This window comes from Nansenia antarctica (genome assembly GCF_963989245.1).
Source record: "Nansenia antarctica genome assembly, chromosome: 5".
In the NCBI taxonomy this organism is placed as follows: Eukaryota; Metazoa; Chordata; class Actinopteri; order Argentiniformes; family Microstomatidae; genus Nansenia; species Nansenia antarctica.
In genome coordinates this window covers 39,842,626-39,855,974 of record NC_137690.1, presented here as the reverse complement: position 1 = coordinate 39,855,974, position 13,349 = coordinate 39,842,626, and the positions used below count along the sequence as shown (strand labels likewise).

The following is a 13,349-nucleotide window of genomic DNA, read 5'->3' as shown; positions in this document are numbered from 1 at the left end:
TTATATAGCGCCTTTATCCAAAGCGCTTTACAACGGCCTCTCATTCACCCGCTCACATACACATTCACACACCAATGGCGGCAAGCTACCATGCAAGGCGCCGGCCCCGCTCACTGGGAACAATTTGGGGTTCAGTGTCTTGTCCAAGGACACTTCGGGGGGTTCTAACCGCCGATCTGCCGACCTTGCGATCATTAGACGCCGGCTCTACCTCCTGCGCCACAGCCGCCCCACACATGCGTCAACCACAGGGTCCACACCAGGCACAGAGACAGATGGAGCTTCACACTTAAGCGACAGGAACAAATTGAATGCATATTGTTTTGGTGTGTGAGTGAATTCTAGTCATTCGTTTAGTAGCCAATCAGAGTGTTGTTGATTGGTAAATGCAGAAAACACTTGTGTGTTCCGGAGTTCTTTGGGACTGAGCGAGGTCCGACAGGTGTTGGTCTCTTACCTGGAGGGGGTGTTGGGGTTGTTGGTCTCTTACCTGGAGGGGGTGTTGGGGTTGTTGGTCTCTTACCTGGAGGGGGTGTTGGTCTCTTACCTGGAGGGGGTGTTGGGGTCAGACAGGTGTTGGTCTCTTACCTGGAGGGGGTGTTGGGGTTGTTGGGGTCCCATGCGCCACTCTGACCCGGGGTCCTGCTCCCGTCGTGGATGGGGGTCTGCGAGCCGTAGTGGGGCGTGCGGTTCCCTGCGGAGAACGAGGACACTGTTGAGAACCACGCGTCACTGACTGACTGACTGACCTTCTGACTGACTGACTGACGGCCGCAATGGAAATATGGCCTTTTTTTCCCCCTTCTTTTTTCGCTATTCTCATTCGTTCCGAACGCGTGCACTGCTGCTGCGCTGTTCTAAAACATTCAACACATTTGACCAGTCGGGTGTGTAGGACCCCTTGGCCTCTCACCGTCGTGCAGGGGGGTCTGGGAGCCATACATGGGGGTCCGAGAGCCAGTCCCGTACATGGGAGTCTGAGAGCCGTACATGGGGGTCCGGCCGTGGGTGGAGGTCTGGCCGCTGTGTCTCTTGGCTCCCCTGCTCGAGACAAACACACAGTCAAGCTCGTTAAAAGATGGACACGGCAACGTGACATGACTGTGGGGACACTTCCTGAGGGGGGGGGGGGGGGGGGCGCTGTACCAGAACAGGGCTTAGAAAAGGATACGAAACAGTGTCTAGTAAAAGCATGTCAAGTAACCAGATACTGTGGTATTATAAATAGAATTTCATGGGGGGGGACGTACATGGTGGTGAGGCGCTGGCGGTCCACGGAGATGGTTTGGCACGTCGAGTGCAGCTCCACTCTGGCCGTCGACTCGGTGGCGTCCTTAACCACCCCGATGTACCCTGGGAGGGGGGGGGGCAGGGGAGAGACAGGGTTTTAGGGTTTTAGGCCAAAGACAGTGAAGACAAAAGACGCACGTGAAGACAGTGAAGACAAAAAATACACAATGTCGAGCTCTAGGAGTCATCCAAAGCACTAGCTTCCCTTGTGTGTGTGTGTGTGTGTGTGTGTGTGTGTGTGTGTGTGTGTGTGAGAGAGTGTGTGAGAGAGTGTGTGAGTGAGTGTGTGAGTGAGTGTGTGAGTGTGTGAGCCCTACTGAGTGAAGGTGTCATGTAGCTCTACTGAGTGAAGGTGTCATGTAGCTCTACTGAGTGAAGGTGTCATGTAGCTCTACTGAGTGAAGGTGTCATGTAGCTCTACTGAGTGAAGGTGTCATGTAGCCCTACTGAGTGAAGGTGTCATGTAGCCCTACTGAGAGAAGGTGTCATGTAGCCCTACTGAGTGAAGGTGTCATGTAGCTCTACTGAGTGAAGGTGTCATGTAGCTCTACTGAGTGAAGGTGTCATGTAGCTCTACTGAGTGAAGGTGTCATGTAGCTCTACTGAGTGAAGGTGTCATGTAGCTCTACTGAGTGAAGGTGTCATGTAGCTCTACTGAGTGAAGGTGTCATGTAGCTCTACTGAGTGAAGGTGTCATGTAGCTCTACTGAGTGAAGGTGTCATGTAGCCCTACTGAGAGAAGGTGTCATGTAGCTCTACTGAGTGAAGGTGTCATGTAGCTCTACTGAGTGAAGGTGTCATGTAGCTCTACTGAGTGAAGGTGTCATGTAGCTCTACTGAGTGAAGGTGTCATGTAGCTCTACTGAGTGAAGGTGTCATGTAGCTCTACTGAGTGAAGGTGCCATGTACCGTATTTTCCGGACTATAAGTCGCGGTTTTTTTCATACTTTGGCTGGTCCTGCGACTTATAGTCAGGTGCGACTTATATATCAATAATTCATAATCTCTGACTGACATGAACTGACATACGGTAATCTCTGACTGACATGAACCAAGGAGTAACTTCCGCTAGCGCCTCATACACGATAGAATAGCCATTATACTTGACAATGTGGACATTAAACACGACAATGTGGACATTAAACATGATGTTATGGACCTTATACACAATGTTATGGACGTTAGAAACGATATTAAAGTCATTTATACCTTCCAGAGGCTATTTAACGTTGCAATGTTGCACCCGCGAGTAGCATTTTGCTACTTTCGGTAGCGCTTCATACGCGATAGAATAGCCATTATACTCGACAATGTGGACATTAAACACGACAATGTGGACATTAAACATGATGTTATGGACCTTATACACAATGTTATGGACGTTAGAAACGATATTAAAGTCATTTATACCTTCCAGAGGCTATTTAACGTTGCAATGTTGCACCCGCGAGTAGCATTTTGCTACTTCCGGTAGCGCTTCATACGCGATAGAATAGCCATTATACTCGACAATGTGGACATTAAACACGACAATGTGGACATTAAGCACTATATTATGGACCTTATACACGATATTATGAACGTTTATACACGACATTAAAGTCATTTATTACCTTTTAGAGGCTGTTCAATGTTACATTGTTTGTAGCATCCTACCTACTTCCGTTTTTCACCAAGCTATCTTTTCCCATGGCCTCATACACGATAAATAGTCGTTACACTCGACAATGTGGACATTAAGCACTATATTATCAACGTTATACACGCTATTATGAACGTTACACACGATGTTAAAGTCATTTATTACCTTTTAGAGGCTGTTCAAAGTTTCATTTTTCCTCCGCGACGCCATGTTGTTAGCCCCGCGCTAGCTAGCGGACTTTACACTCGATAATACAAGTATTCCTTAACCTTTCAGAAGAAGTTTCAACGTGAATTAAGTCCTTCCTGGGCTTACAAATCCTCTCATGTCTCTTCACAGTGCCAGACTAGAGTCAAGCTCAACAGGGTCTTCTTTCCCCGCTGATTCCGCCAAGCCCGTTCCCTTGAACCATGCGACTTATAGTCCAGTGCGACTTATATGTGGTTTTTTCCTCTTCATGACCCATTTTTGGTCTGCTGCGACTTATACTCGGGTGCGACTTATAGTCCGGAAAATACGGTAGCTCTACTGAGTGAAGGTGTCATGTAGCTCTACTGAGTGAAGGTGTCATGTAGCTCTACTGAGTGAAGGTGTCATGTAGCTCTACTGAGTGAAGGTGTCATGTAGCTCTACTGAGTGAAGGTGTCATGTAGCCCTACTGAGCAGGTGGGCCCTTGTTCCAGACCGTGGCTCACCTTTGTAGGGCCCCTGGGAGATGCGGACCGTCTGTCCAATCAGGTCGTTGTCTCTCCGGCCCCGCCCACGGCCCATCCCTCCGCCCCCTCCTCCACCCCGCTGCTGCTGACCTGAGAGAGAGAGAGACAGAGACAGAGAGAGAGAGAGACAGAGACACAGAGACAGAGAGAGACAGAGAGAGAGACAGAGAGAGAGAGAGACAGAGAGAGAGAGAGAGAGACAGAGAGAGAGAGAGAGAGACAGAGAGAGACACAGAGAGAGACACAGAGAGAGACACAGAGAGAGACACAGAGACAGAGAGAGAGAGAGACAGAGAGAGACAGAGAGAGAGACAGAGAGAGAGACAGAGAGAGACAGAGAGGGACAGAGAGAGAGACAGAGAGAGAGAGAGACAGAGAGAGAGAGAGACAGAGACAGAGAGAGAGACAGGGACAGAGACAGAGAGAGACAGGGACAGAGACAGAGAGAGACAGGGACAGAGACAGAGAGAGAGAGCGCAATGGGTCAGGGACGGACGGCCTGCAGGTCTGACAGCCAATGGCGCATGGACAGTTGATGTGTAAAGACAAAGAGTGGCCGTTGAGAGGGTGGAGGACGAGGACTTTGGAAGGAAGTGATGACGTCCCTGTCACCTGGGCTGTGTGTGGACCTGTTCTACACCCTCCACCCTGAAGTGACCCTGTCCCCTGGGCTGTGTGTGGACCTGTTCTACACCCTCCACCCTGAAGTGACCCTGTCCCCTGGGCTGTGTGTGGCCCTGTTCTACACCCTCCACCCTGAAGTGTCTCCTTCACCTCCCCTCGTGGAGTACGAAGCGTCTGATGGGCGTAAGCGATATTTGTTCCATCAGTCCCGTTCCTTTAACAAAACCCATGAAGGGGAAGTGAAGGAACACAGGAGAGAGGTAGGAGGAAAGGATGGACGGGTAGGAGGAAGGGATGGAGGGCGTGCTCTCTGCGCAGAGCGGAGCAGAACTCACCTCCGCCACCGCCACCTCCAGGGTGCATGGGGCTGCTGATGCGGGGGCTCATGGGAGCGAAGCCCCCCACAGTGAAGTTAGTCACGTCTCTGGGCTGGAAGGAAGACAAAACGACAACAAAAAAACTGTCCAAATCTTCAAATGAATACTAATAATGAAATGTTCAATTGCTCCTGGAAAGGCGATAAACAGATGTGTGTTTGTGTGCGGCTGGCCACGACAGTTCGCTACACAGACACACCGGCTCTCACAGTTAGGCTACGTGCTAGTAAACCAAATAACCTTTTAAAAAATCCATCAATTGCGTGTGGTACTTGGACGACACACACAAATAAATCCCTGCCTTAAACTCCTTTGATGTGGACTTTTGAACGTTCAGAAAGAATGATGTTGTGGAAGGGCGGACGGGCCTGTGAGACACACGGCGTTAAGGGATCACGTCTCACGGCTCTACTGGCCGATGTCTCCGTCTGCGCCGCCCCGGGGGGGACTGACCTTGGAGCCTCCCGCCAGGACCACGTGGCGCGTCTTACACACGAACATGCCGCCGTTCTCCACCAGCTTCTTACAGTGCAGGAAGGCGAACCCTCGGAACAGGTGGCGAATCTCCCCCTCACGCCCCTGGCAAAAAAACACAACCACATATTTACATTTTTGGGCATTTAGTAGGGGTGTAACGGATCACCTAACTCACGGATCGGATCGTGTCACGGTTTTTGAGTCACGGATCGGATCATTTTTCGGATCAACACAAAACATTTTTGTTTTTATAAAAACTGCTTTTTCCTTGAATTCTGTAAAAACACCACTTTTACTATGTGACAAAAACCAACAACATTCAAGATGTCAAAACTGGTAATATATATATATATATATATATATATATAACATATTCTACACTCAAACATTACATAATTATACTGAAATACACTCAATTTAAATGATAGGAGAGAGGGAGGAGGCGCCTGGTTGCAGCAGTGAATCACTGGGCTCTTTAAAGCAGATGAATAAACATGTTTTATGCCACTTTTAACTAAATAATAAAGTGAATTTCGAGTTCTTCTCCGCCGAACAACGTAACATGATACACTTGAGCCGCGTTCGTAAATTCGCTTTGAGAGCGCCGGAGCGCACACTGGGTCCGACGTCATAAAGGGACCAAGTAATTTGATTGGACAAGAGGCGTTCCTTGAACGCTGATCAGATTCCAGAGCGGATTTACGAACGCAGCCTTGTTGTTGTGGATTCCCAGCTTCACGTGTAGTGAGCAAACAACGGATTCTTTTTTTTTCGCATTATCAACCTATCATTGCGCTTTAGAGTAAAACAAAGCCCGCAACTGTCGCGTCTATCTTTTCATGGCAACTCTACATTGTGATTTACAAGAGATATTAAGTAAGATATTAAGTAATATTATTACTTGTTAACAGTGATACAGTATATAGGTTTGCTTCTCTGTCCACTTTATCCAAGCTAGATCCCCTGTATCATTCGGTTCTAAGATACATCACCAATAGTGCCTTCAGGACCCATCACTGTACACTGTATAGTCTGGTTGGATGGCCATCTCTTTCTGTCAGAAGGCTCCAACACTGGTACACTCTTGTGTTTAAAATCATCTCTGGCTTCTTACCGAATTATCTGGGCCTGAAGTTCATCCCTATACCGAGTGGCTCGGGTCTCAGGTCTCGTAGATGGCTACAATACAAGGTGCCACTTATCATGAACAATGTTGGAAGGGCAAGCTTGTCTTATTATGGCCCTTGGTCTTGGAATGACCTACAGACTACTTTTAAATTAGAGGCCCTTATTTCCACAAGTATCTTCAAGCGTAGATTAAAGGATGTGGTCACCGCTCGCTGTACCTGCTTTGGTTAGACTTCTCAATGTTTTAATCACCTTGTAAATACCCCTACCATTGTTTGTCTATTGTATTGTTGCCACTGTCTTATGTCCTGTCTTGTTATCTGAACTGTTTTTTAAGCTACTATTTTGACCCTGTCTTGGCCAGGTCTCTCTTGTAAAAGAGGTTTTAATCTCAATGTGACTTCCTGGTAAAATAAAGGTTAAAAAAAAAAAAGTGCAATTGATCCGCGGTACACACGCGTTCCGAACCGTGGAGGGCGATCCGAACGGATCACAGAATTTCCGTGATCCGTTACACCCCTAGCATTTAGCAGACGCCTTATTCCAAAGAGACTTACAATCGATACATTTGACTAAGCAAGTGAATCGTCAGTTCACCAGTTGCAGCAGGAAGAGTAATCTAGCTCAGGCCCGGGGCCATTGGCAGTCTCCGGGATAGAAGGGGAAAAAAAGTTTTATTTTTTATTTTTATATAATTGTTTTAATATAGACACTGGAGAAACAGAGATGGATCTGTCATGAAAAACAAACAAATAATAAATCAATAATACATTTCCCAGCCAGGCCCGGCCGCTGGCATACGTCTACGCGGTTGCTTACGGCCACAACCGCTAGAGGGGGCTACACTTTTGTGACGTACGTCAATTTAGCTCAAGCTACCCGCATCAACGGAAAAACTCTGAATCCGAAAATATAAATAGTACCAAAATGTCATTGTTTTCCCTAGACTTCTGTTTTCAGAGCTAGTTATTAAGTTATTACTAAAACCAATGAGAATCAAATCCAATTATGTAATATGACAAATTCATATAGTCTTACAGTTACAACCGGCCCTTTTGAGGGCAACCATAATGCTGATGTGGCCCGGGAGGAAATGGAGTTTGACACCCGGCTGGGGTGACACCCAGATGGGGCGGCTGTGGCGCAGGAGGTAGAGCCGCCGTCTAATGAATGAATGAATGAATGAATGAATGAATGAATGGACTTTATTGTCATTGCTACAGTACAGGTACCAAACAACGAAATTTAGGAGGGGTGGCTCCCCTGGTGTTAGGGAAAGGGAAGAAAAAAAACACTTTTAGAAAAAGAATAAAATCACAAGAAGGTAAGGAGCTGGTTTACATAAATAAAGGCTATGTACACAATCCACTGTACTATACTGCACAGATAGATAGTCAACTAGGGTTGTCATATTGCACAAAAGTATTTTTTCACGTTATTTAAAGTGTCACAGTTTGCAGGCTTGAAATGTACATGTTTGTGCCTCAGCACTAGCTGCCATACAATCCGTCCAGACTGTCCTGGGCCCAGAACTTAGGCCTTTGCTGTGTTCAGGGCCTTGACGGCCCTGTGGTAGAAGCAGTTCTTCAGTCTGTTTGTCTTAGCGGCCGGGGTCCTGTACCTCCTTTTCGAGGGCAGCCTGATAAAGTGTACGTGCCCAGGGTGGGTCGGGTCCCTGGAGATCTTGGAGGCCTTCCTGAGACAGCGTGTGTTGTACAGCTCTTCCAGAGAGGGGAGGGGGGCACCGGTGATCTTCTGTGCTGTTCTCACGACTCTCTGTAGCGCATTTCTCTCCGCTGTTGTGCAGCTGTAGAACCAGTTGCAGATGCCGTAGGTGAGGATGCTCTCCACTGCGCCGCGGTAGAAGGCCACCAGTATCTCCTGCTTGTTGTGTTCTTTCCTGAGGCATCTCAGGGTGTATAGCCGCTGTTGTGCCCTCTTGATGGTGCCTTTTGTGTTGTCCTTCCAGGTCAGGTCATCCCGCATGTGATGTCCCAGGAATCGGAGGGTTGAGACTCTCTCCACGCTCTCTCCGTCGATGAGCAGGGGCTGGATCTCGGACTTTTTTCTCCTGAAGTCTACGATGAATTCCTGGGTCTTTGACTTGTTCAGCAGCAGGTTGTTAACCTTGCACAGCTTGCTCAGTTGCTCTACCTCATCCCTGTACGCCGCCTCGTCCCCCCCCGAGATACATCCCACCACGGTGGTGTCGTCTGCAAACTTTACGATGTAGTTGCTGGGGTGGACGGGGGTGAAGTCGTGGGTGTAGAGTAGGGGTGGGCATCGATGATCGATGATCGATTAATTGATCGATAAGGTCTTGGTCGATCACAAAATATTTTGCTCGATAATCGTTACTCTTTGACTGCCAGCCATGTTCAGAGCGGAGAGCTCCACACTGCCAGACTTTTGGGGCATTTTCGCTGAACTTTGAAGACCCACCAAATATTGACTTTTCGGACTACATAAACATTGAACATATCTACCAAAACTTTAGACTCTCTTCTTTCATCAGAAAAAGAAAGTTTGTTTCTAGCCTCTTTGAGTGTTTAGAAATCGGCCGTAGAACATAGGGTGGTTTCAGCAAAAACACCTGATTTTGACCAATAAACAGAGAAAACGAGCTTTTTCTGCAGAACTTTTTTTTATTTTATTTTTTTCTGCACTTTTTCTGTATCATCCGACTCTGAACTGTTTGAAGAGTCGCGCAATGCTCCGCGCCGCAATGCTCCGCGCCGCGTTTGGCACATACCCTGATCTGTTTCGCCATTACTACAACCCACAGCAAGCCACTTCCTTCTCCAGGCTTTTATCGAACTACTGCCCCCATCTGGGACCGAAATACATTACACCCAAGTCTGAAATTCACTCGCTAGGTGTAGAACATGTCAATAATGCGATCCCCGCGAAAAAATAAATACATTCTATAAGACGCCAATTGGCGTCTTTGGCAGTCAACGTTACTATTCTATAAGACTTTGGCAGTCAATGAGTTAATACTTTTTTTTTTTTTTTTAAATAATAATAATAATAATGGAAATTAGTTTGTCCACGTTATGTGTGAGAAATGAACTTTGCATTTGCCTTCGCATTGAATTTCACAACGCAGTACGGCATGACGGAAGTTCCCGTACGTTAGTGTAACCTGACCTCCAGTAATAGGTGCGCGATCTCCACTACTTCCTGAAAGGCACCTTGCATGTTCAATTGATTAATCAGCTGTGCGGTAAAACACACACTGCTTGGAAAATGGCAAAGCGAGCGAAACGAAGCTTGGTGTGGGAGCATTTTGATCTGAAAGGCGACCTCGTTCATTGCAAACACTGCGCAGTGACCTATAAATATAATACGACGACGATCCCGATGAAATACCACCTGCAAGCCGCACACCCGACCCTGACTGCTCCTTCGCTATCGCTACCTTGTACTTCTCAGCCCTCCATCATGCCTCATCTTATATGCGGGAAGTGTGATGCACAACGAGAAGAGAAAATAACGATGGCCATCAGCAAATTAATTGAAACAGATATTCTGCCGCTCAGTTTTGTCGAGGGTAGAGGATTTCGTGCGCTGATGCAAATAGTCGAGCCAGCATATCCTGTTCCATCGCGACGTTCTATAACCAGGCGCATCGAAATGCGCTACGTATTGCTCCCCGAGGAGCTGTGCCATGGCGCTGACCGGAGCAGGTGCTCCTGCTGGGGCTCCTTCGTCCTCCTCAGAGTCGGGCGGCATGGCCTCATCTCCTCCAGCCAGTGGGATAGGGCCTTCCATCTTCACTGAGTTGGACGCTCTTAAGGACACTAACGTTTTCAGTCATCCTCCTATTTGTGAGTAACTGTTTTTTTTACTGCTCCTATGGTGAGTTACTTATTTTCTATATTTTTATTTATAATGTAAAATGTGTTTTTAAGTTAAACAATTTAGGCTACTCACTGCCTTGTTTAAGAGGATTGTTATCTGACTGTAGTGTCTAGTTAATGTGAATGAATGAATGTGTGCATTGTGCAATTCTGCAATAGCAACACAAATAAAGTTTTTTCCCCAAGGAAAACATGTTTGTTATTTCTGCCCTAGTTTCTATTTTTTTTTTTTTATGAAAAAAAACCTCGATAATTGATTAATTGATTGTTAATTCGTTACGATTATCGAACAAAAAATGTTGATCGTTTGCCCACCCCTAGTGTAGAGGTTGTAGAGGATGGGGCTTAGCACGCAGCCCTGGGGGGACCCAGTGCTGAGGCTGAGGGCTGTGGAGGTGTGGGGGCCCACCCGCACCCTCTGGGGGCGGTCGGTCAGGAAGTCCTTGATCCACGCACATAGAGTGTGATAGACCCAGGTCTAGTAGTTTGGTCACTAGCCTGTCTGGAAGGATGGTGTTGAAGGCGGAGCTGAAGTCCACGAAGAGCAGTCTCGCGTAGCTGTTTCCCCTCTCCAGGTGGGATAGAGTAGCGTGGAGAGTCGTCGCGATGGCGTCCTCTGTGGACCTGTGGGCTCTGTAGGCGAACTGGTATGGATCCAGGTTGGGCGGGAGGCGTGTGAGTATGTGGGCCCGGACTAGTTTCTCGAAGCACTTCATGATGATTGGTGTGAGTGCCACCGGGCGGTAGTCGTTTAGGCAGCTCACCGTGCTTTTCTTCGGGACTGGGATGATAGTTGAGGTTTTCAGGCAGGGTGGGACGGTGGCCTGGGACAGGGACTGGTTAAAGATGTTGGTGAAAACCCCGGCCAGCTGGTCGGCGCAGTCTCTCAGCACCCGTCCCAGGACGCCATCCGGCCCCGAGGCTTTTCCTAATGATCGCAAGGTCGGCAGATCGGCGGTGGTGTGTGAATGTGTGTGTGAATGGGTGAATGAGAGGCCGCTGTAAAGCGCTTTGGAATAAGGCGCTATATAAGTCAGTCCATTACACCCCTGTCGTAGCACATAGCAAAACAAAGACAGAAACCCTGTAGCACATTGCTGCCTCAGGAATTCCCCCACCAGCCAACCATAGAGCAGTCAGTAGCTCGCTTATCGCTTGCTCCCACACTTTAGCACATAAGGAAACACAATTTCATTCACTATGTGTACTGTGTCTTACCGAGTGGGGCCCGTCGATGACCTTGACGATGTCCTTGACGTGGATGTTGTTCTGCTCAGAGTCCAGCGCCACAGCAAAGCGGTTGTCTTTCCGCCGGTTCACTGCCTGGTGGCGGACCGTCATCACCTTCCCGTGCATGTTCAGGACCTACGGAGGAGGTGTGTGTGTGTGTGAGAGCACCGCAGAAACAGAACCCATTTGGGTAGGACCTCCAAATGAGTCCTGATGGTTCGGCATCACTTAAGCAGTTAATTTCACTTAATTTCACTTTCAATAATTGTCTGGTATATTACTAATCAGCCCACCCATTGAACTCCTTTCAAAGGAAACTACCACTTTAAATGCTGCAAACCATTTGACCCTTTGGGGACGAGATACATCTCGTGACGTTAGAATTATAAGGTTCTCCTTTTTTTTTTTTTTTATATTTTACATAATCTGATCCATTAGGTGTTTATTAATGCCTGTGTGGTGTTATTTTTAAAATGTTTAAATGTTTTAGTTAGTAATTAATAAAATACAAAGGTTCCATCTCACAAAACATAATGGAATGTAAAAACGTTGACGCTCAATATCTCTGAACTGCCCTAAACGGAGATAGAACCTTATAATTCTAAGCTCACGACCTGGTAAATGGGCACAGGAAGAGACAGGTTTATTGACCCAGGGGGACTGTCTTAGGGCCATGCCTAACCTTCGGGACAAAAAGGGACCAAAAGAGTGGAGTGGTACCTGGAAGGTCTCCCTCTCCAGCCTGACGATGACTCCAACAGTTTGGGGGTCCAGTTGGACCAGCTCACCCCATTCGTGTTGCCCCCCAGCATCCACTCCTGAGGCAGTCTCCGAACAAAGCTGCAAGTCCCTGGGCAGAACTTTCAACTGTGGAGGGCGCGCAGACACACACACACAATGTTAAAACAAGTCAAATGCATTCATCACACACTGACCGAAAACACCACCAACACACTTAATAATAAACAAATATATAATAATAATAATACTCTGAAGGGGTTTTACCTCATGCATTGTCAGGTCAGAGAACAGGATGACAAAGTTCTCCTCCACACGCACGATGAGACCTGTGTCTCCCTCGTATCGACCCGCAATCACCTTCACGTGGTCGCCCATGCGGAAGTACTTCCTCAACTCGTGAGCAGGGAACTCCAGAGGGTCCTGGACACAGACACCATCAGAATCCCACAGTTAAAACCTCAATCCGTCATTTAATTATCAACAAAACAGGACAGGGTATATACAGGAATCTTGAGGTTAATTTCAATACCTTTCTAAGACTTTTTAAAAGACCTTGTGAATATTTTTCCAGACCTCACCGCCACTTCGAGCTGTAACCGTTTACATCAGTGACACCTTCAAATTAACCGTTTTTAGTTTGCAATAGACTAGACCACTATCATACAACAGAATTTCCGGTTTGTTTTTTAATAAAACGAATAAATTCACAAACTTTTACAAAAAGTTTTTAGGACTCAAACTCTTTTGACAGAGTCTAATTCAGAAAAATACCTTAAAAATTCAAGACCTCATAAAATCATGATAAGACTTTTTAATACTTATTAAGGGTCTTGATTTTCCCCAAATTGATTGATCAACTTTTAATACTTTTCAAGACACCGCGGATACCCTGTTAAACCTCAATCCGTCATTTGATTATCAACAAAACAGAATGGTGCTGTGGGATAGGAGTTGGGAGAAATTGGACCGCTCAAATTCAGACAGAAGTCTGGAGGCCAGGCCTGACAGTCGGAACTCTGGAGGCCAGGCCTGACAGTCTGAACATCACCATGGACACTGTGGAACATATTTGGAAGCTGGTTTTGAAGACGTGTTTCCCCCTCGCTCTGCTTTCTTTCTTTCTTTCTTTCATTCTCCAGCTTTGGGCTATTTTTAATTTGTAATATTTTATTATTTCTCTGCTATTGTTATCACTATGCCTACCCAGGGTATATACAGGAATCTTGAGGTTAATTTCAATACCTTTCTAAGACTTTTTAAA

At 46.9% G+C, this 13,349-nt stretch overlaps 1 protein-coding gene across 1 annotated transcript in view; it reads right to left on the bottom strand.

Annotated features, from left to right (window-relative positions):
- Positions 1 to 13,349, bottom strand: part of supt5h (SPT5 homolog, DSIF elongation factor subunit) — a 46,381-nt gene that overhangs the window by 22,601 nt on the left and 10,431 nt on the right. The window contains exons 17-25 of the mRNA XM_080530764.1: positions 12,353 to 12,508; positions 12,068 to 12,214; positions 11,336 to 11,482; positions 5,103 to 5,228; positions 4,608 to 4,701; positions 3,628 to 3,738; positions 1,251 to 1,353; positions 914 to 1,041; positions 589 to 694 (exon numbers count right to left, since the gene is read on the bottom strand). Coding sequence (XP_080386890.1) covers positions 589 to 694; positions 914 to 1,041; positions 1,251 to 1,353; positions 3,628 to 3,738; positions 4,608 to 4,701; positions 5,103 to 5,228; positions 11,336 to 11,482; positions 12,068 to 12,214; positions 12,353 to 12,508 — 1,118 coding nt within the window. The remainder of the gene's footprint in view (positions 1 to 588; positions 695 to 913; positions 1,042 to 1,250; positions 1,354 to 3,627; positions 3,739 to 4,607; positions 4,702 to 5,102; positions 5,229 to 11,335; positions 11,483 to 12,067; positions 12,215 to 12,352; positions 12,509 to 13,349) is intronic.